Source organism: Pteronotus mesoamericanus, unplaced genomic scaffold, assembly GCF_021234165.1.
Source record: "Pteronotus mesoamericanus isolate MK-2021 breed Mesoamerican mustached bat unplaced genomic scaffold, CSHL_Meso_final contig_100, whole genome shotgun sequence".
NCBI lineage: Eukaryota > Metazoa > Chordata > Mammalia > Chiroptera > Mormoopidae > Pteronotus > Pteronotus mesoamericanus.
Genome location: NW_026554999.1, coordinates 15,472,429 through 15,492,947, shown reverse-complemented (window position 1 = coordinate 15,492,947; position 20,519 = coordinate 15,472,429). Strand labels below are relative to the sequence as shown.

Here is a 20,519-nt window from a genome sequence, read left to right as displayed (position 1 = left end):
AGAATTTTACAAAACATTTAAGGAAGGGCTAACCCCTGTCCTCCTCAGACTGTTCCAAAAAATCCAAGAGGAGGGAAGACTCCCAGACTCTTTTTATGAGGCCGGCATCACCCTAATCCCAAAACCAGACAAAGACCCTACAAAGAAAGAAAACTACAGGTCAATTTCACTGATGAACATAGACACTAAAATCCTCAACAAAATATTAGCAAACCACATCCAGCAATACATTAAAAAGATTATCCACCATGATCAAGTGGGATTCATCCCACGGATGCAGGGATGGTTCAATATATGCAAGTCAATAAACATAATACATCACATAAATAAAAGACAAAAACCGCATGATCATCTCGATAGATGCAGAAAAATCATTCGATAAAGCACAGCACCCATTTATGATCAAAACACTCAACAACTTGGGAATAAATGGGGCATTCCTCAATATAATAAAGGCCATATATGAAAAACCTACACCCAACATCATACTCAATGGGCAAAAAATAAAAGCTTTCCCACTAAGATCGGGAACACGACAAGGATGTCCGCTTTCACCGCTTCTTTTCAACATAGTATTGGAAGTCCTAGCCATAGCGGTCAGACAAGAAAAAGAAATAAAAGGCATCCAAATAGGAAAGGAGGGAGTAACACTATCATTGTTTGCAGATGACATCATAGTGTACGTAGAAAACCCTGTAGACTCCACCAAAAAACTACTCAACCTAATAAGTAAATTTGGCAAAACAGCAGGATACAAAGTCAATATTCAGAAATCAAAGGCATTTTTGTACATCAGCAATGAAATAGAAGAAGAAATCAGCGGAAAAAATACCATTCGATATAGCAACAAGAAAAATAAAGTACCTAGGAGTAAATTTAACCAAGGAGATAAAAGACCTGTACGCAGAAAACTATACAACATTGAAGAAAGAAATTAAGGAAGACACAAATAAATGGAAGCATATAACATGTTCATGGATTGGAAGAATTAATATCAAAATGTCCATACTACCCAAAGCAATGTATAGATTCAACGCAACCCCTATTAAGATACCAATGGCGTATTTCACAGAAATAGAACAGACATTTCAAAAATTTACATGCAAACATAAATGACCCTGAATACCCGCAGCAATTTTGAGAAAGAAAAACAAAGTAGGAGAGATCACAATACCAGACATCAAACTATACTACAAAGCCACTATACTCCAAACAATCTGGTAGTGGCACAAGAACAAACCCATAGACCAGAGGAACAGAATAGAAAGCCCAGAAATAAGCCCAAGTCTATATGGGCAACTAATATTCGACAAAGGGGGCAGAAGCATAAAATGGAGTAATAACAGCCTCTTCAACAAATGCTGTTGGGAGAGCTGGACGGCTACGTGCAAAAAATTGAAATTGGATCATCAGCTGACACCATACACAAAAATAAACTCAAGATGGATAAAAGACTTAAATAGAAGTCGCAACACCATCAAAGTCCTAGAGGAGAACATTGGCAGGACACTCTCAGATATCCCACACAGCCATTTTTTCACTGATATGTCTCCTAAAGCAAGGGACATAAAGGAAAGAATAAATAAGTGGGACCTCATCAAAACAAGAAGCTTCTGCACGGCTAAAGAAAACATCAGCAAAATGAAAAGGGAGCCAACCCTATGGGAAAATACATTTGCTAATGATACATCAGATAGAGGTTTGATCTCTAAGATAAAGAACTCACTCGACTCCACTGCAAGAAGATAAATGATCCAATCAAAAAATGGGCAAAGGACCTGAGCAGACGCTTTTCCAAGGAAGAGATACAGAGGGCCCAGAGACATTTGAAAGGATGCTCGGCATCACTAGCTATCAGAGAAATGCAGATCAAAACCACCATGAGATACCACTTCACACCGGTCAGAATGGCCATCATAAACAGATCCACAAACAACAGGTGCTGGCGAGGCTGTGGAGAAAAGGGAACCCTACTGCACTGTTGGTGGGAATGCAGACTGGTGCAGCCATTGTGGAAAGCAGTGTGGAATTTCCTCAAAAAGCTGAAAACGGAACTGCCTTTTGATCCAGTGATTCCCCTGCTGGGACTATACCCTAAGAATCCCAAAATACCAATTCAAAAGAACCTATGCACCCCAATGTTCATAGCAGCACCATTTACAATAGCAAAGTGTTGAAAGCAACCTAAATGCCCATCAGTAGATTATTGGATCAAAAAATAATGGTACATATACACAATGGAATACTACGCAGCAGAAAGAAAAAAAGAACTACTAAACTTCGCGATAGCATGGATGGAACTAGAGAGCATTATACTAAGTGAAATAAGCCAGGGGGCGAAAGACAAATACCATATGATCTCACCTATAAGCGGAACCTAACCAACAAAACAAAGATATAAGGAAAATAAGACCAGCAGCACTAAAAGGAAAAGAAACGAACAGAGACATGAGGGAAGGAGGGAGGGGTTGGTGGGGGAAAAGGAAGGGAAGGGGAAAGTCAAGGAACATACAGCAAGGACTCATGAAGAAAGCAAAAGTGGGGAAGGATTGAGGGAGGGAGAAGGGGAGGGGCCAAGGGAAAGTGGTGGGGAGAAGGCAGAGACAAATGTATTTGAAAAAATTAATTAATTAATTAAAAAAAAAGAAAATGAAACTATAAAAGAAAACAACTATAATATAGGTAAGTCTGGTTGAGCCTCAGATAACTGTACATACTTTATATAGAAATATCTAAAAATTCTTTCATAAAATGTTAAAGAAATAAAAATAAAATGATAAAACAAGAGTGAAAGCCTTTTAAAAACTCTCCCTCAATATTAATGAATTATCCTCCACTAATATCATTATTTTGTTTTTAAATTAATTTGGCCAGTCTAATTTCTAAAATTCTAAAAACTGTGAAATAACTTTATATACAGTTTAGAAAAAAAAATTTTTTTAAGATTTTACTTATTTATTTTTAGACAGCGGGGATGGGAGGGAGGAGAAGATGGAGAGAAACATCAATGTGTGATTGCCCCTCGCACACCCCCTACTGGGGACCTGGCCCGCAACCCAGGCATGTGCTCTGACTGGGAATCGAACCAGCAACCCTTTGGTTTGCAGGGGGCCACTCAATCCACTGAGACAGACCAGCCAAGGCTGATAGTTTAGAAAATTTTTAAAAATCAGTCATAATCCCAACACCCTAACTCAAATATTATCATTTCTCTAGGGAATATAGTTATTCTTATGTAAGGGTGAAAAGAGGTAATGAGGATAAATAAATTTAATAATATTACAATATTCATCATAAACACATTTTTAAAAGCTGCAGTCTGTTACACAATCTTGATCATGCTTTCCCTCTGAAGACTGTCAAATTTTAGCAGAGTAAATTATAAACATGTAACTTTTCATTTTTATTACCAAAAGATTTGTAGGCATTCAAAATTATGTCACAACTTGAGAAAATAATTTCACCGTTGAAGACAAACTTGAAAATATATTCAGAGATAGGAAACTATAAAAAATAATTTAACACATTTGAAGGAGAACTCCTTTAGAAATAAAATACTACAAAAACAAATTAAAAATTCAGTAGAGGTGGGATGCAGAGTAGATTTTACACCACTGATGAGAGACTCAGATGACTAAAAAGTAGGTCAGCAGAAATTTTCCTGTATGCTTTCTTACCACCCTATACTTCCCTTTCACAACACTTAACATGTTTCATTTGAATTATCTCTGGCACTACTTCTCCCCTCTCTTATCCTAAAATGTTCCATAAAGGCATAGACCATGTCAACTCTAAACACACAGTGATAATTCATTAAGTATATACTTATTTAAGGGATGAATTATTGAGTATACATCTTTATATATTTGTTCATTAATTACCTAAAATTGGAACTGCTAAATAAAATGATAAGACATATATCTAGGGCTTTTGATATGTTTGCAAATTTCCCTCCATAAATGTAGTACTAATACTCCTACCAGAGGTCATCATTTAATTTAAGACATGACAAATAGTCGTCAGAGCTGTCTCTTCACATCCAGGCCAGTTGAAGTTAGATGGTACTTCCTGTCCTCTCAATGATAGGTGTCGTCATTGGCTTCCTGTGGTCATTGACTTCCTTTGGCCAATGCCATAGGAACAAAAGTGACGTGTTTATTTCTAGGTGGAAGCTTTCAAAGACAACGTATGACAGCTATTCTCTCTCACCTCCGCTGCAGACTCTGCAAAGCTCCTGAGGGTGGGTACTTGGAGGCCTTGGTCCTGGAATAAGGACAACACACAGCAAAGTTCCCAGTCTACATTCTATGGGCAGACAGTATGAACATGAAATAAACTTTGTTACTTTTCAATCCACTGAGGTTAGAGAAGTCATTACTGCAGCATAATCTGTCCTATGCTGACCAGTACCTCTGTTATTATCTGTTATATTAGCATTAAAGAAGTTATAGAGGCATTGAAACTGTGATTAGAGGATGAGCCACTATAACTGCTTCTGAAGACAACGAAAGACCTAGACTAAAGAAGTATATTGAACATGCACAAAGAGAAACTTTACAGAGGGAAAAAAAGGGAAGTAGAAGTGCATCCACTGGAAGACTCCAATTTTAGGAACAGGGAAATGGATGCTCTGAGAAGTTTAGCAATTTTTACAAGGTCACATGGCTAGTGACAAAACTAGAATCAGGACCAGAAACCACATCTTGCAAGTAATGGAATTTGTTGCCTTTTATAATAAAAGTATATTTAAATGTATTTTACTGATTTTAGAGAGATGAAGAAGTTGAGGTTAAAATTCAGTAGTAATATGCCACATGATTTAGTTTTTGAAAAGGGAACAGAAATGTAATGTGATTTTTGGTGAATTCAGAGTGTTTTTTTACAATATGGAATTAGTTATTCTTAATGTAAAGCTGAATAGTTAATGAGGAAAAATAAACTAAATAAAAAATTCAGAACCTTTATTCCTAGCTCCACAAAATAGCTGGATTAATAGTTAAATTCTTTGTTAGTAAATACTGATTTGGTACCTATTAAGTACAATCCATTTCAGAACAAACTTTTAAAAAGCAAATTATACTGATGTTCAATTGTTGACTCATCTATAAAATGTGAACTAGAAACAGATTGGTTATTTAAAGAGCCAATTTCAAACAGTACTGGAAACTGTATGGATCACGTACTACACATACTTAAGAGGTGATTCCATCAGATTTTCTAAAAGAATTTGAGCTTCTATTAAAGGCAGTAGGACTTTAAAAGGAAAGCCAAACCTAGGAAAACTGGATATATGCCACATCAATTCAAATATTGAGTGTTTTAAGGAATTTATATATCTGATGACTGTATTTCAGCCCAAATAATTATAGAGTAACTAAACTTAGAAACAAAAATATACCTCTAATTTTAAAGATAAGCTATAAATCTGTTGGTAAGAGTAAAAACCAGAAATTCTGGCATCTTCATGTTAATAGTTCAATTTCTGGGATAAAAGCCATATCCTTTATATAGCAAATGAAAGGGATCTAGCTGGGACCAGAAAAAAAAGAAATCAACGTTTTTCCATATTTCAGTTGTCATGAAGACCTATTACAGGAATGATTTCAAATTAATTAAGAAGTGCAGTGATTTAATAGGTGTTTGATAACCTGGATTATCTGTTAGCAGATTATTAAGGCCTTAAAACAATGCATACATTATATGAGAAAGTTTTATTTCAAACTAAACAAAATGATCCTAATATAGGCAGCAATTTATGTGGAATTAAAAAAGTAAATGGTATTGTGGGCTTTTAACCATAAAGTTAAAAATAATAGAACAGATAGAAAAGACATTGTTTTCTTTGACTATATCAAGTATTAAAGCGGACTTTAAAATCACAGTTTTCGTCTAGAGAAGATGGTCCATATTTTTCATTCAAACAACCTTGTCTTACAAGAGAAAACCGATCTTTCGGGGGTCACAGAACTACGGTGGGGCGCATGAACGCTGGTGGCCTTGTCACCTGACTGCTGCTGGCCCAGGGAAATTAGCTGTTAACTACCAAGGGGGAGAAGCCAGAACGGGCTCGGTTATGCTGTTGTAACAACTTCACAACTTACACGAGCTTAGAGTAAGAAAAGTTTATTTCTTGATCGTGCAGAGAGCACTACCACTGTACTGCATATTGTAGCTAAGTATTCCTGGGTGCTCTGGAATCTGATGGCATTCTTCAACCTACCATATGCTTCCACAATGATCATGGAAGAAAGGCATGGAAAATCACACATTGACTTTTACATGCTTCTGCCTGGAAATTATATAGATTACTTCTGCTCACATTTCATTGGCCAAAGCAAGTTGCATGAACACACCTAACTGCAAGAGGAAAGGATATAACCTCCTTCCACATGTCAAAAAGAGAACAAGAACCAGAGCACATTGGTAAGTATTAGTAGTAGTGACAACGTCATCAGAAATGAGAAAGAAACTCACTCTGCCTCAGATAGGCTATTCCACTTCTTTGGAGAGCAAATTATAAACAAGGTCATATTAAGCCAACTAAATGTGGGTTCCAGGTGAAAACTTTAGACACTGGGTCTGTTTCAGAATTCTGGACACACTGCCTGCGTTCACAAAATACTGCCTTGGAAATAAAAAGGAGAAAATTCTGCCTCCCAGAATTTTCTATATAATAGTCCTTGTTCTAGCCTTTCAAATTGTGTCTTTTCTCTTGTTGGACAGTAATGAAAATATTTGAAAACCTGCAATACCTTCCTTATGTTTCTTCCTTTGTCAACGAATTGTGCCCATTTTTCTGGAAAACTCCAGTTTGTCTGATCATTAAAGACTGTTGTCTCCATTTTTTTTCGGTTCCTGTTTCTATAAATGAATGTTTTCTTAAACCATGATAACTTCTAACAATCGCATCTCACAACTCAATTTGAAGGTATCAATTCCAATGCTAGTTTTTTTCCTTATCTCTCTGCATTTGTGCTAAGAATTGTTTTGTTTGATGTTGTGGAATCATGTTCAAAATGTTCAATTTATTTTTTTAATCTTGCTAAAATCTACTTATTTTTCTAGTCTAGATGTTAGCAAACTTTTTCTATAAGGGCCAGATAATGAATATTTGAGGTTTTGTGAACCACATAAGATTTCCATTGCATATTCTGTTTTTGTTTCCTTTCCTTTTTTTTTTAAACAATGCTTTAAAATATAAAAACCATTCTTCACTTGAAAGCCATACAAACACAAGCTGCAGCGTGGATTAGGCCCACAGGCTCTAGTTTGCTAATCCTTTCTATATTACTGAGCTACTTTTAGATTCCGATTTGATCAACCAATATATCAGGATCTCTATTCTCTGGTTTCTGTCATTCACATACTTTATCAGGATAAAATAAATGTTATCAGGTAGTCATTGAACAAAAATGTTGAACAGAATGGGCCTGAGGAAAAGCCCCATGGCTTGCCAGCACAGACGTCTCTACAGGCTGGCATTGAGCAGTTACTTCAGGTTCTGAAGGCATATCTGAACCACACAGCCACTTAATCATGTTGTCACCCAATTTACTGGAAGCAATCTCATAAAAGACTTTGTCAAATACTTTGCTTAAGTACCAAAACACTATCTATAGAACTCTTCTGAGAGGGGCTATTTATAACATCTAAAATGAAAAATAAGTGATACAAACTGTTTTTAGTGAACTCATGCTGCCTCCTAGTGATCAATTCCTTAAATACAATCCATCTTTTAATGATCCAATTTAGTTTTCTTTCAAAAGCAGTATCGAGTTCAATCACAATTTATATTCTTTCCTTCTGTGATAGACAGATTAGATCAGCTTACCTTTCAGCTACTCTATTATTCAACGCAACTTCTCAGAAATAGCTTTCAGTGGTTTAGCAATTCATTCACTATGTTTATTCAGAGCTCCAGATCAAGAATTGGCAAACTCCAGCCCACAGGCCAAATCCAGTCTGCCACCTGCTTTTGTAAATAAAGTTTTATTGGAAGACAGCCATGCTCATTCATTTAAGAATTGTACATGCCTGCTTTCACACTACAGTGACAAGCGCTGAGTAGTTTTCAACGGAGCCTGTAGAGCCCCCAAAGCCTAAAATATTTACAATCAGGCCCTATTACAGATAACGTTTGCCAGCCTCTGCTCTAGGAGGGTCCTGAATTAAAAACTCATTGATTCACCTATCTTAGCCTTCACTTTTACCTCTATACTTTACAGACTAAAAGCCAATCTTCTTAACAGAGATAATAAAAGCTAAACAGGCATTGAAGCCAGCAAGTCATATTATCTCTCAGCGCCGTATTATCCCTTGCCATTCCTTTGGCTCGGGCCCCAGAAGCTCTTACCCTGACCTGACTCATCTCCCTGTCTCTCATCGCATCCCCATCCTGTCCTCCCCCATTCATCCTCTGGGCTTCTACACAGATAGACAATCTTTCTCATAGGGAATTCCAATTAAACTATCTTAAATTCTTCAAGGGCTTCTTACTATGTTCACGACAAAAATCTAACCTCTTTATGATGACATACAATGCCTGTCGTGGACTACTCCTTGCCCGCCAGGCACGCTTTTCTCCTGCTAGCCTCCCCCACGTCCACCTGCTGCTCCACCATGTCGAACCGCTTTCGGTTGCTATGTTCTCTCGGCACCCCTCTGCATTTTGCACGCCTTCTCTCTCCCTGGAACATTCTTCAGAGGTACATCCTCCTTCTTTGCCATTTTTCAAGTCTCAAGTCAAGTATTTTCTCCTTTGGAAATTTGCCTGTTTCTCCAGTAGACATAGGCGTGCTTTGCTTTTTGATATGATTGTGCTATGTGTGTGTGTATACACACACATATCCATCAATTAATCTATCTTATCTAACTAGCCATTTTGGATTACAATCTGGCTGCACGACTGACCCTGCACTAGACTGTAATGAAAATTTTGATCATCTCTAGTATCTAATACAGACCCTAGAATAGAAATTTTTCAGTTCAAAGTGACTAAGGATGTCTCAGGAATTTTTTCACAGTACCTCTAGGTCAAAAGAAATGTGCTACAGCTCTGTTTACTGCAGCTAAGAAATGACTTAATAAATCATGTTCTAGCAACTCAGTAGCCATTTGAAAAAATAATACATATAAATTGAAAGAAAAAATATACCACTTTTAAATAACCACAATTACTCACCAGTAGAATACATGTACCTGTAGGGCATTAGGCAACCTCTCAAACATTGTGATTCGATTGTGTTGTTGCATGTGGACTGCTAGACTGGTCCGGAAATAGGTTATTGTGAAGTCATGAGACAAGAATATCAGGGGCTCACGCATAGGAGAATTTGAGCAATAATGGCAACATTTAATGAAAGGGCGCATAGGGCCTCTGCCCCTGGAGAGGCTGCTGCACTGCCTCATCCACGACTACGTGGCTCAGCTCTGTCTTGCTGCACAAGTCCAGCCTCTGGGGCCACACCAAGCCCAGGAGGAGGGCCAGGACCCAAAGCTGCCATGGCATTAGCCTATCATCCAAGGCTCTCACAGTCCAGCACAGTCTATGTTCCCGTACAGCCCTCTTCACCCATAGCTGCATCATCCAGGCCCATGTGGCTGCTACCAAAAGAGAACGTGCCTGGGGCCTTTTCTGACGTTCAATTATATTTCTTGGGCTTGGGAGAGAGCAAGCTCTCTTTCAAACTAACCAATCTTCCTAATCCTTTGTAAGCTTGTGCTGGGCCCTCCTCCTATCCAATCCCTTTCCTGGATCTTCTGGGCTCCATGACCTTATCCTATCCAGCCTTTTCCCCAGGTTATCCCAGGCTAGACTCCTCCCTTTATGGTCGCCATCTGGCTTCTACTGCACATGCCTCAGCAGAGGAATTTTTCCCTTGCTCATTCTCCCCACCCCCATTAGTACATGAGAACAGAATGAACTGGGGAGAACGGAGAGCTGATCTTTCCAGCTTGCTCCGGATTAAGTCTCTTTGACGGAGGATGTGGCTTCCCCCAGGGGTATACATGAAGCTGTAACTTCTTAGTTAATCCAGTTTAATTAGATGTCTGGCTCCCGTATCTTTTGTTAATATCTAACTAGCTGCCATCTGTAACAACTGGACACTGCTGTCATCGTTTCCTGTGCCATACTGATTTAGCATGGTATTTGTTTTTATCACAATAACCACTGAAAACTCAGCTTTGCAAAGATATGATGCCAGAGAGAGAAACATAGTGTGATCTAATGTTGAAATGGTAAACTACCTGGAGCTAGAAGTTTTTCAGTATCTCACAGATACCATATATTACTGCATTTCCCTTAAAAATAAAAAATGTTCCACAGCGCCCCTGTGAGTTCACCACAGCATCTTTGGCACACAGTTTGGGAATCACAGTCCCAGTTCACAGAAGTTCATTAAATATTTGTGTAATCTACCCCAGCTGGAATGTTTACATGGTAAATTACATATTTAATTATCCCTTTTAAACAGAAAGAAATCTTACAGAACAGGTGTCAGTCAGCAAACTTTACTAGCAAGATGGAAAATATTTCATGCTTGTAGGCCATAGAGCTTCTTGAGCAACTACTCAGTTCTACTACTGTGGTATCAAAGCAGACATAGATGATACATAAATGGACAAAAAAGACTGTGTTCCAATAAAACATTTTTGCCAATCTGTTTACAGGAAATCTTTAAAAAGGTATATTGTTTCACACTAAAGTTATTAAGAAATTACAAACAAAAACTGAAACTAAATACAATGGTCCATACTGTTAACTGTAAGTAGTTAACTAGATATTAAGAAGACAGAGCACAAGGGAAATTAGAGATTGAGTTTAATAAACGGGAGCATGAGGCTGCCTGCTTAGCCAGGAAGCTGTGGCATTTACAGACTCGTTTACACACGCCATGGGACTCCCACTGAGGAGACGTAATCCTAGAAGCACAGGAAATCTCCCCAGGAGCACGGGCTGCCCTACAGCACCAGGTTGCTGGGGAGGGTGCAAGGGGAGGTACTTGACCATAGAAGCCTCTCAGTCTAAGGAGGGCATGTGGACCCATAATAAGCCCGCAAAAGCTTGGGAAGTTGACTGGTTATTCTGAAAAAGTTCCTGGTTATAACCCCATGGGAACAAAGAAGCTCGCTCGCCCTCTCACGCAGTGACCAGCACATACCTGTCCACAGTGACCAGCACATAGACTTCTCTCTCTCACCTGGGAACACATAACCATGTGGGTCTAGCAGCCATGTGGGCCCAGAGCAGACCGTGTGGGCTCCAAAGAACTAGGCTTTAATATGAAACAGAGACTCTGGACACTGGCCTTTGTTTTAGCCTCGCTGAAGACACGGTCAGGCTTTTCCCATGGCAGAACAGACGGATTCGGGACATTGGAAACCAAGGGGCAGGTTTCCACCCCTTGCCACACACACCACAATCTCCCATACGTGGTCCTTGGAATGTTTTTTCTTGTGATCCCATAGAAGAGACCGATTTCCACAGGCAACAACACCAATATGAATAAATGAATAAATTGAAATTTTTATGAGGAATGGGATTAAAAAGGGAAAGTCGTAACTTCACATGGAGAAGCCTGGCAGACGCCATGGTAATTAAAGTAAACAACATCAATAAAGGGATAAATATAAGTTACACATCACTTGACCATCGGATGCAATAAGAATGCAAAATCTCTCCTGTGACATTTATACCAAACATCTGTTGCTAAAAATTAATCTTGAGGAAACAGCAAAAAAACCTGGATTGAGGTCATTCCACAAATTAACTGACCTGCAATCTTCCTAAACACCAGAGTCATGAAGGTGAAAGAAAACCGAGGGACTGTGCCTGAAAAATGGTGTCAACAGAGACAGGACAACAAAATGCATTTGTATGCACTGCAAAGGGCCCGCAACCCTGCCACCAAGAAGCTGCTCTTTTGAATATTAATTTTAAGCTGTTTATTAAGAAACAAAAGACTCAGAAAGAACATTTGATCCTCACTCTTTTCCTACCAAGAGCTTCAGGACGGAGCAACCTGCTTCAGGAAGGACGTCTTAGGGTTCCCCCTCTGCCTAATTGAATTCAGTACCTGCAAACAAGAGGGCTTCAGGCAGGCAGACACTCCGGGCCCACTGTTTGAGTCACCTAGCAAGGATTTTTCTGCCAAGTGCGTTCTGCTCTTTTTCAGCTCCCTGTAAATTGCCCATTCTCACTTCTGAAACCTAATACCCCATCTCCCCCATTTCTCCTTTGTCCAAAAATGTCTTATATACACAATGTTGCCTCACTGTCTTTGGAATTTTCATGGAATTACCACACCTATGTGAATTCCCCAAGCATGTTTATTAAACTTTGATTTTCTCCTGTTAATCTGACTCTTTTAACTTAGTGATTAACCCAGCCAGAACCTAAAAGGTAGGAGGAAAAGTATTATTTTATTAGGCCCCACAAATGCATAAACTTCAAACTGAGTTATTTTGCTATACAAAATATTGTTGATGTGATTGGTAAAATTTAATTGAGAATTCAACAGCGGTAATCATTCAATAGGCATTTCCTGATTTCATTAGTTACATTGTGTTTACACAAAAGAATGTTTTTGCTTATAGGAAATACACCCTAAAATGTTCAGGGGTGTTAGGGAATCGAGTTGGCAGCTCACTCTCAAATGGTTCAAGAAAAAAATTTCTTTGTACTGTATGTACAACTTTTCTACAACATTGAGATTGTTTCCATTTAGGAGTTTTTAAGTTTCTGAAATAAAGAGCGGAGGAGCAGACATGAAGGACTGCTGTTCTGTGTCTGGCAGGACAGCGGACCCCGCTCCCTTCCCAGGCGATTTGCTCTCACTTCCTTACCAGGCAAACCTGCTCTATGGACTGTACAAGGACAATGACTATATGCGGTATTGTTCTCCTTTACTTAAGCACACAAGTAGGTAAATCTCACTCAACCAAGTCTTTACTGAACAATTACTACATTCTCACCATTGAGTGAGAAGAAAAGAAACATATAGAACACTTTTAGGTACCAGAAGAGGAAAAAGAACAGCTTCTGCCCTTAAGAACATTAGTTGGATTGATAAGTATGACATACAAATTCACTATAAGAAACATAGTATATAATTAAGTACAAGTTTATATAATTAGGTTAGCTTCACCTCTTACCCTGTTCCTCTCAACCTTATCAGCAAAAGCAATGAGAAGTACCCAACATGCTCACTTAAGAAAGACATGGAGATAGAGTAAAAGTATGAAACAGTGCTGAGAGTGTAGGGCTGAACAAATGGAGAGGACAAAGAACCATGCCTCTGTGCTGGAACATAGAGGGGCGGAACCCTGCCAGGCCCCTGGTATCCATGAATTAATCAGCACTAACTACCTGCTGGCCACCTTAGCTGCTTACGATATTGCTGAAGTAGACATGTGAACTGCACACATTGGGAAGCTGGTATATAGGCCATGAGTTAACTGGCAACTGAATAAACCTACCTGATCTCTCAGAATTCACATCAAAATTGGCAGACTCATGTTCTAAAGTTTTGTACTTCATTTCACCTCAACAGCAACAACCCTATGACATAATACAGTTATGATCCCCATTTTACCTTGAGAAAATGAGGGAGAGAAAGGTTAAGTAAATTGCTGAAGGTCATATGACTTAGAAAGTAGCCAAGCCAGGATTCAGACTTAAGCAGTCTGGCTCCAGGACCCGCGTTCTTAGCCGTTATCCATGCAATTCCTACTCACCCATTCCAATGTAAATTATTAAGCAAGAAATAGGAAATACACCCTAAAATGTTAGATATTAAGCAAAAATAAAAAACAAGCATAAAGATTAACTTAAATAGAAGGCTAGGAATTTAAAGAGCCCTCTTCAATGACACTGGGAATAGGGGAAGGGTGGTAAAAAAAAATCTAATTATAATTGTGAAATATACCATAAGTACATGTATGACCATCCCTAGTTCACTGTCTAGCAGAGCACAGTCATCCCAGTTTCCTAGTCCACACTGAGGAAAGTAGCCTAGTGAGCACCTTGCCAATGTTCTCACCGTGACTCTCTTCATATCCAGCTGGCGCAGCTGTTGCATGTTCTGAAGGATGGTATGTTTGTACCATGACTCTTGAGCTATAGGATTGCCATCAAAAGTGATGTCTGAGAGAGAAGTAGAGTCGGCAAGGCAGCAAACACTCTCAAAACTGCAGAGAGACAGAAAACACTGGGTTATTGTGAGATCTTCAAGTAGTACTTTGATTTGTTCAACAGAACAGTTTTAGATTTAGAGAAAAATTAATACAATAGTACGGTTCCCACATACTCTCCACCCAGTTCCCCCTATTACTAACATCTTACATTAGTATAGCACATTTCTTACAATTCATTAACTAATACCAATCCATTCTCACTAACTCAAGTCCATATTTTATCCAGATTTCTTTAGCTTTTACCTACCGTCCTGATTCTGTTCCAGGATCTCATCTAGCACACCACATTACATTTAGGTGTCACGTCTCTTTGGGCTCCTTTTAGCTGTGACAGCTTCTCAGACTTCCCTTGTTATTGGCGACCTGGACAGTGTTGAGGCACACTAATGGGTTGTGTGGTAGGATGCCCCTCTGCTGGGATTTGTCTAATGTTTTTCCAGTGATTAGCCTACAGTTGAGGTGCATACTAGTAACTAACATAACATCACTATTGACGGTGACCCTGATCACCTGGCGGAGGCTGTGTTTTCCAGGTTTCTGCAATGCAAAGTTATTCTTCCTTCCCTGAATTCTTTGGAAGGAAGTCATCACGGGCAGCCCAGACTTTGGGAGTGGAAGTTCGGTTTCCCCTCCTTGACGGTAGAGTGTTTACATAAATTACTTGAAATCCTTCTTCCTAGGCCGTTTGTCTTTTTCCTGCCACTTATTTATTTATATCAGTTTGGATTCATGAATATTTATTTCATACTTTGGGTTATAATCCAATACTACTTTACTTAAATTGTTCCAGCTTTGGAACTAGAAGCTTTTTCGGGCGGCTCCATGTCCCTTTGACATACTTCCACCACTAATGTGGATGTGGATTTTTTTTTTTCCTGCTTCCTTACTTTCTGGCATACAACATTCTCTAGACTCGTATTTCCTACCCCAGGCCTAGCACCAGTCATCTCTCCAAGGAGCCATGTTCCCTTTATTGGAGAACGGTATTAGAAACAAAGATCTACATATTTCCACCTGTGCATCTTCTTTGTGTTTTCAGATCCTGTGCCAATTTTTAATGGGTTTCTTTGATTTTTATTTTTGAATTTTAAGAATTTTGTATATATAATGGATATGTCTATCAGATATGTTTCCAAATATTTCTCCCAGTCTGTGACTTGTCTTTTATTCTTTTTAAAATGATTTTAATTATTTTTAGAGAGAGTGGAAGGGAGGGAAAAAATAGGGAGAGAAACATCAATTATTTGCCTCTCCCTTGCCCCAACCAGGGACCAGGCCCACAACCCAGGCATGTGTCCTGATGGGGAGGGAACTGAACTGACCCTGTCTGGCTTTAAGGGACAATGCCCAACCAGCTGAGCCATGCTGACCAGGGCCTTTTCATTTTTTAAATAGTGTCTTTCACCGGGCAGAAGTGATGAATTTTCATGATTGCCAGTTTACCAACACTCTCTTTCTTGGATAACACTTTTGGTGTTATAATCTATAAACACATTGCCAAATCCAAGGTTTTCTAGATTTTCTTTTAGAAGTTTTATGGTTCTGTGTTTTACATTTAGGTCTATGATAGATTTTGAGTTAATTTTGTGAAAGGTATAAGATGTATGTCTAGATTCATTTTTATGTGAATATTCAATTGTTCTGGTACCATGTATCAAAAAGGTTATTCTTTCTCTACCAAATTGCTTTAGCTCTTTTGTCAAAGATCACTTGACTATATCTGTGTGAGTCTATTTCTGGGCCCTCTATTCTGTTCCATCAATATATGTGTCTATTCTTTCACCAATACCACACTGTCTTAATTACTGTACCTTTACGCTAAGTCTTGAAATAGGTTAGTGTGAGTCCTCCAACTTCATTCTTTGTGTTGCTAATCTGGTCTTAGCTTTTCCATTTAAACTTTAGCATCCATATGTTGATATCTACAAAGTAACTTGCTGAAACTTTGATTGGGACACTCTTTTTTTTTTTTTTAAAGAAGGGAATAAGTACTTTTCTGATTAATACCCCAGAGCAGGTTGGTAAAACTCACTTATAATAGAGTAATCCGCATTCAAGGCCTATTCAAATAACTAATGTAATGTAACATTTACGCCTAAAAGTACTTTATGCAGGCACTATATTGAATATCCTTTCTTCCAGCGTTAACAAAATTTAGAATTTCCTATCTATGTGTAACAAATTTCCTACCTACCAACCAGTAAAAATAAACAAACAAACAAAAAAACCCTACATGTTGACAACTAAGATTGAGGCAAGGTCTTTAACAAGAATTAAGTTTTTTATTGTTATATTTAAATATTTCTAGTATGTTTTCCTCCCACTCAAAGTAAAGAAATATTCTGCTATCAATTATTTTACCTCAGGGATTATGTTTAGATTGGGATTATGTTCCCAATCTAAAAGATAAATCTCATGATTTATATGCATATCATGGTTTCTGGGATATGCTTAAATAATTGTAGGAAGATATTTTTGAAAGGCTGGAATATATAGATAAAAATGACAGTCCATGAATTTAAATTTAATCACTTCAGATATAAATTCACCTGAAACTGTAATGTTTTTCTCACCTACCATTAACAAAATTATTTTTTTCCATCAATATAAGACATCTCAGAACAGTTTCTGGTGTTTGAGATAGATGTTTAAAAGATGCTTCTCTCCTGCCCTACAGTTGTTAGCACAAAGCTTAAATCAAATAAAAATGATTGTGATCATTTCAAAACTAAAATACAAGGCAAATGTTAAGGGAAATAACTCATTATCTTTCCTCCACAAATCTGCTACTCTGTGTATATTTCCTATCTGCTAAGCGATATATGATTATTGTCATCAAGTCAGTTGCCACTGTGAACCAATCAATTTCTTACTTAGAAATTGATAATTCATCATGGGAACTGCAAAGACTCTTCAAAGGTCTATAAGCAAGTGAGGATACTGTGATTAAAATAATCAGGACTTAGTAACATTGTGGATAATATGAAGGAAAAAAAGAGATGAGTCACAAAACAGTAATAAAGTGTCAATAGACTGCAGTAATAGAGGTGAAAAACTAAGGTAGTAGCCATGAGAGTAAAGAGGAAAGGGTACATTCTATGGGATTTCAGAGTGTAGCACAGACAGAAATTATTAGTTATTTGAATATGAGGAAGTGAGAAATCTAGAGTAACAACCAGGTTTCTCTCTTGGGAGAATGAGGTGGTGGTTACCGGGTATACTTTGTCAAGGTTCATTGAACTTCCCACTTAAAATGGATGCATTTTACTACATGTAAATTATATTTAAATAAATGGATTTACAAAGAAATTTAACATATAAAAAATAAATATTTGACAGGTCATCTTTTCACCTATTTTACTCTGGCGGCCTCCAACTACCACAGGATGGGATAACTAATTTCAACCTTAAGATATTAACTAATGTGAGTAGCACAGGCAACAGAGCAAGTAGATGTCCTATGATGAAGAACATTCTTCTTCAGTGGCTCAGGCTATCTGAACAGAATTAAACAGAAGGTTCTTGAGGGCTAGAAATGTGCTGTGACTAGTGCCTCAACTTAGAACCTAGCATTTAATAACTTGTTGAGTAAAGCTTGGTGAATAAATAAAAGAATGACTTATTGTAATGACTCCAAAGGGCTTACCCTTGATTTAAAAAAATAATAAATGAATTTTCTTACACTATTCTTAGAATTGTTGTTGAAAAGGTACTGTGCTATTTAAGAATAATTATGACGTGATATCTGTCCCTAATCAGGTAGATACATTTTTAAAGTGTAAATGACATGTCCATAAAGAAAGAATTTGAGGCTAGAAAATTTCATTTTATTGTAAGTAGACTCCAATTTTATTGTTATTTACTATTTATTTACAAGCTAGACTACAGAAAATCTATGACTTGTTTCTTATTGCTAAATATAATTTTAAATTGGTTATAACTGTTCCCAACCCTATGTCTCAAGTATTCCTTTGAAGAGTGGAATTAGTCTAATAATTACCAAATCAGTGGGGATAAGAAAAAATTTAAAAAATAGCTTTATTTTGAAGCTATTTATATTGAATTCCAACATAAAGCACATTTCTGGACATAGAATACAACATTATGACCAGTGAATTATGAAGCACTTCAAAGAGCTAGAAGATCTGTTGATGCCCATCTGGTGTACCTCTATTGTATAATTCAAGCACAACCAAATAGAGGCACCAGGAATGGGAAAATCATTGCAGTCCTCAGCAGGTACTATCCTGGCAACTCTTCCCAGATCAGCTGTTAATACTGACACCCTGAAAGAAGTCTTTATGTTTTGAATAGTTTTATTAAAGTAAAAATAAATCTGTATCTGATCCACAAGATTCCTCACAAAATTTTATTTCCACCTGCAAGGCCTCTGACCAATAAACATGCCAGACATTCCTGGAAACGCACTAATAAATGCATATGATTTTAAAGACATCCTCTAATCAAACAAAACAATGCTTTTAGAGTATAGATACGGCCAAAAGAAGGGTTATAACCTACCTAATGAAACAAAATCAAAATCAAATTATTTAAAAATAAAAACAAAGAGTCTGGAAATAGGGCAGTAATTATAGTGAAGTAGTACTACTTTTAAGAACAGTCTCTCTCTCTCTCTTTTCTAAGAACATTCAGTTGCTTGTCTCTTCAGAATACCAAGAATGGAAAAGCTCTGGTCCAGCAGCTGACATTTAACTCATAATCTGACTTTAATCTTTTTCCAGATTACTCATACATTTGTTCTTCTCCTAGCAGGCTCCTCCCCAGGCCACATCTGCTTCCTATCTGCTGAAGAACCTATAGAGGGACAATCTGTCCCTCCTGACCAAACTCACATCTCAAAAGGAAAAGAAAATGGTTTTAGGCCATTTTATGCTTACTTGATGAAGTACAGAGAAAAGATAAAATTCCCATATATGTATGTATATGACACAGATATTTAACTAACAATTCCCAAATATTAGCCAAATTTCTCCATTTGGAAAGTTCTCCCCCAAAAGTAAGTTAGGTACTTTAGAAAATGGGGTTTTACTCCATATCAAAAAACTACCATGTACTCTGAAATAATCTTAATAAAAAACTCACTTATTTTATACAGGTCAGTGAGAATTTTACTGAATAGTTACTAACTGAAATGAAATGAAACAGAATAAATTCAGTGTGCTCAATAGGACTGAAATATACACAACTGACAAACACAAAATAATCAAAGATACATAAGATAATATAGAGTATTAAAGAATCAAGAAGAGTTAAAGAAAAGAGCAAATAATGGTGTTTGTATTTTTGATAAAATGAGCTAAGTTTGTAAACTGAAGTCCTTGCTAAAAACAAGTAAAAATGTTAGATAAAATATAGTTTAAAAATTAAACACATTCATAACCTGCTAAAAAAGGAGAAACACACAGGCCAAAAAAAAAAGTAAATGTGGGAAGTCAGAGAGGTAAACAGAATGTTGAAACTGACCTTTTTGCTGTGAGGGCATCTGCTAAACTAATGAACTTGAGCTTTGGCTTAAGTGATCTACAAGGCCAAGGGACCAAAGACAACTCCCAGGGGCCACTCAAATTGGAGAGTTGTCCATAAATCTAAAACACAAAGGGCTAGACTCTCAACATAAGATGAATTAGTTTAAAACTTTCTTACTACCCCTCAAATATTGCCTATTTCAAAATTGGGAGTTAAGTAGGAGGAGAAGAAAATTCTTCCTTGATTATTTATAATCATAAACTACAATTTGAGGCCTAAATCCACACAAAATGGATGACCTAAAATATTCCCATAGGAGAACTAATTTTTTTCTTGGAGAGCTGATTATGCCTATAGGCATCTGATAGAAACAAGTGGAGCTCCTCTATGGAGGAACCTACCTTCATAAAACCCCCAAAGAATTCCCAAAGGTAAGGCACCAAGGGGGGGAAAAACCCAACAAACAGCTCACAGTTCAAAAGGAAATAAAGCACTCAGACAGACAGCTAGGAGAAACAAGAGATGACAGAGAATAGCCAAATTTCTTCATATAACGGGATTATCAAACACAGAATATAATTTTAAAAACTATAGCATATTTCAAGAAATAAAACAGGTTTTTAAAATATGAGTAAAAAGCAGTATTTTAAAAGACAACTTCTAGCCCTGGCTGGTGCAAGTGGCTTGAGTGCAGGCCTGAGAACCAAAGGGTCACTGGTTCAATTCCCAGTCAGGGCACATGCCTAGGTTGCAGGCTAAGATCCCAGTAGGAGAGACAACCACACGTTGATGTTTCTCTCCCTCTCTTTCTCCCTCCTTTCCTCTCTGTCTAAAAA

General features: G+C 37.6%; 1 protein-coding gene across 3 annotated transcripts in view; it reads right to left on the bottom strand.

The window, feature by feature from the left end:
- Positions 1-20,519, bottom strand: part of LRRC49 (leucine rich repeat containing 49) — a 157,852-nt gene that overhangs the window by 58,303 nt on the left and 79,030 nt on the right. For all 3 annotated transcript variants that reach the window (XM_054595298.1, XM_054595395.1, XM_054595484.1), the window contains one exon: positions 14,043-14,190. In XM_054595298.1, the coding sequence (XP_054451273.1) occupies positions 14,043-14,190 (148 nt within the window). The remainder of the gene's footprint in view (positions 1-14,042; positions 14,191-20,519) is intronic.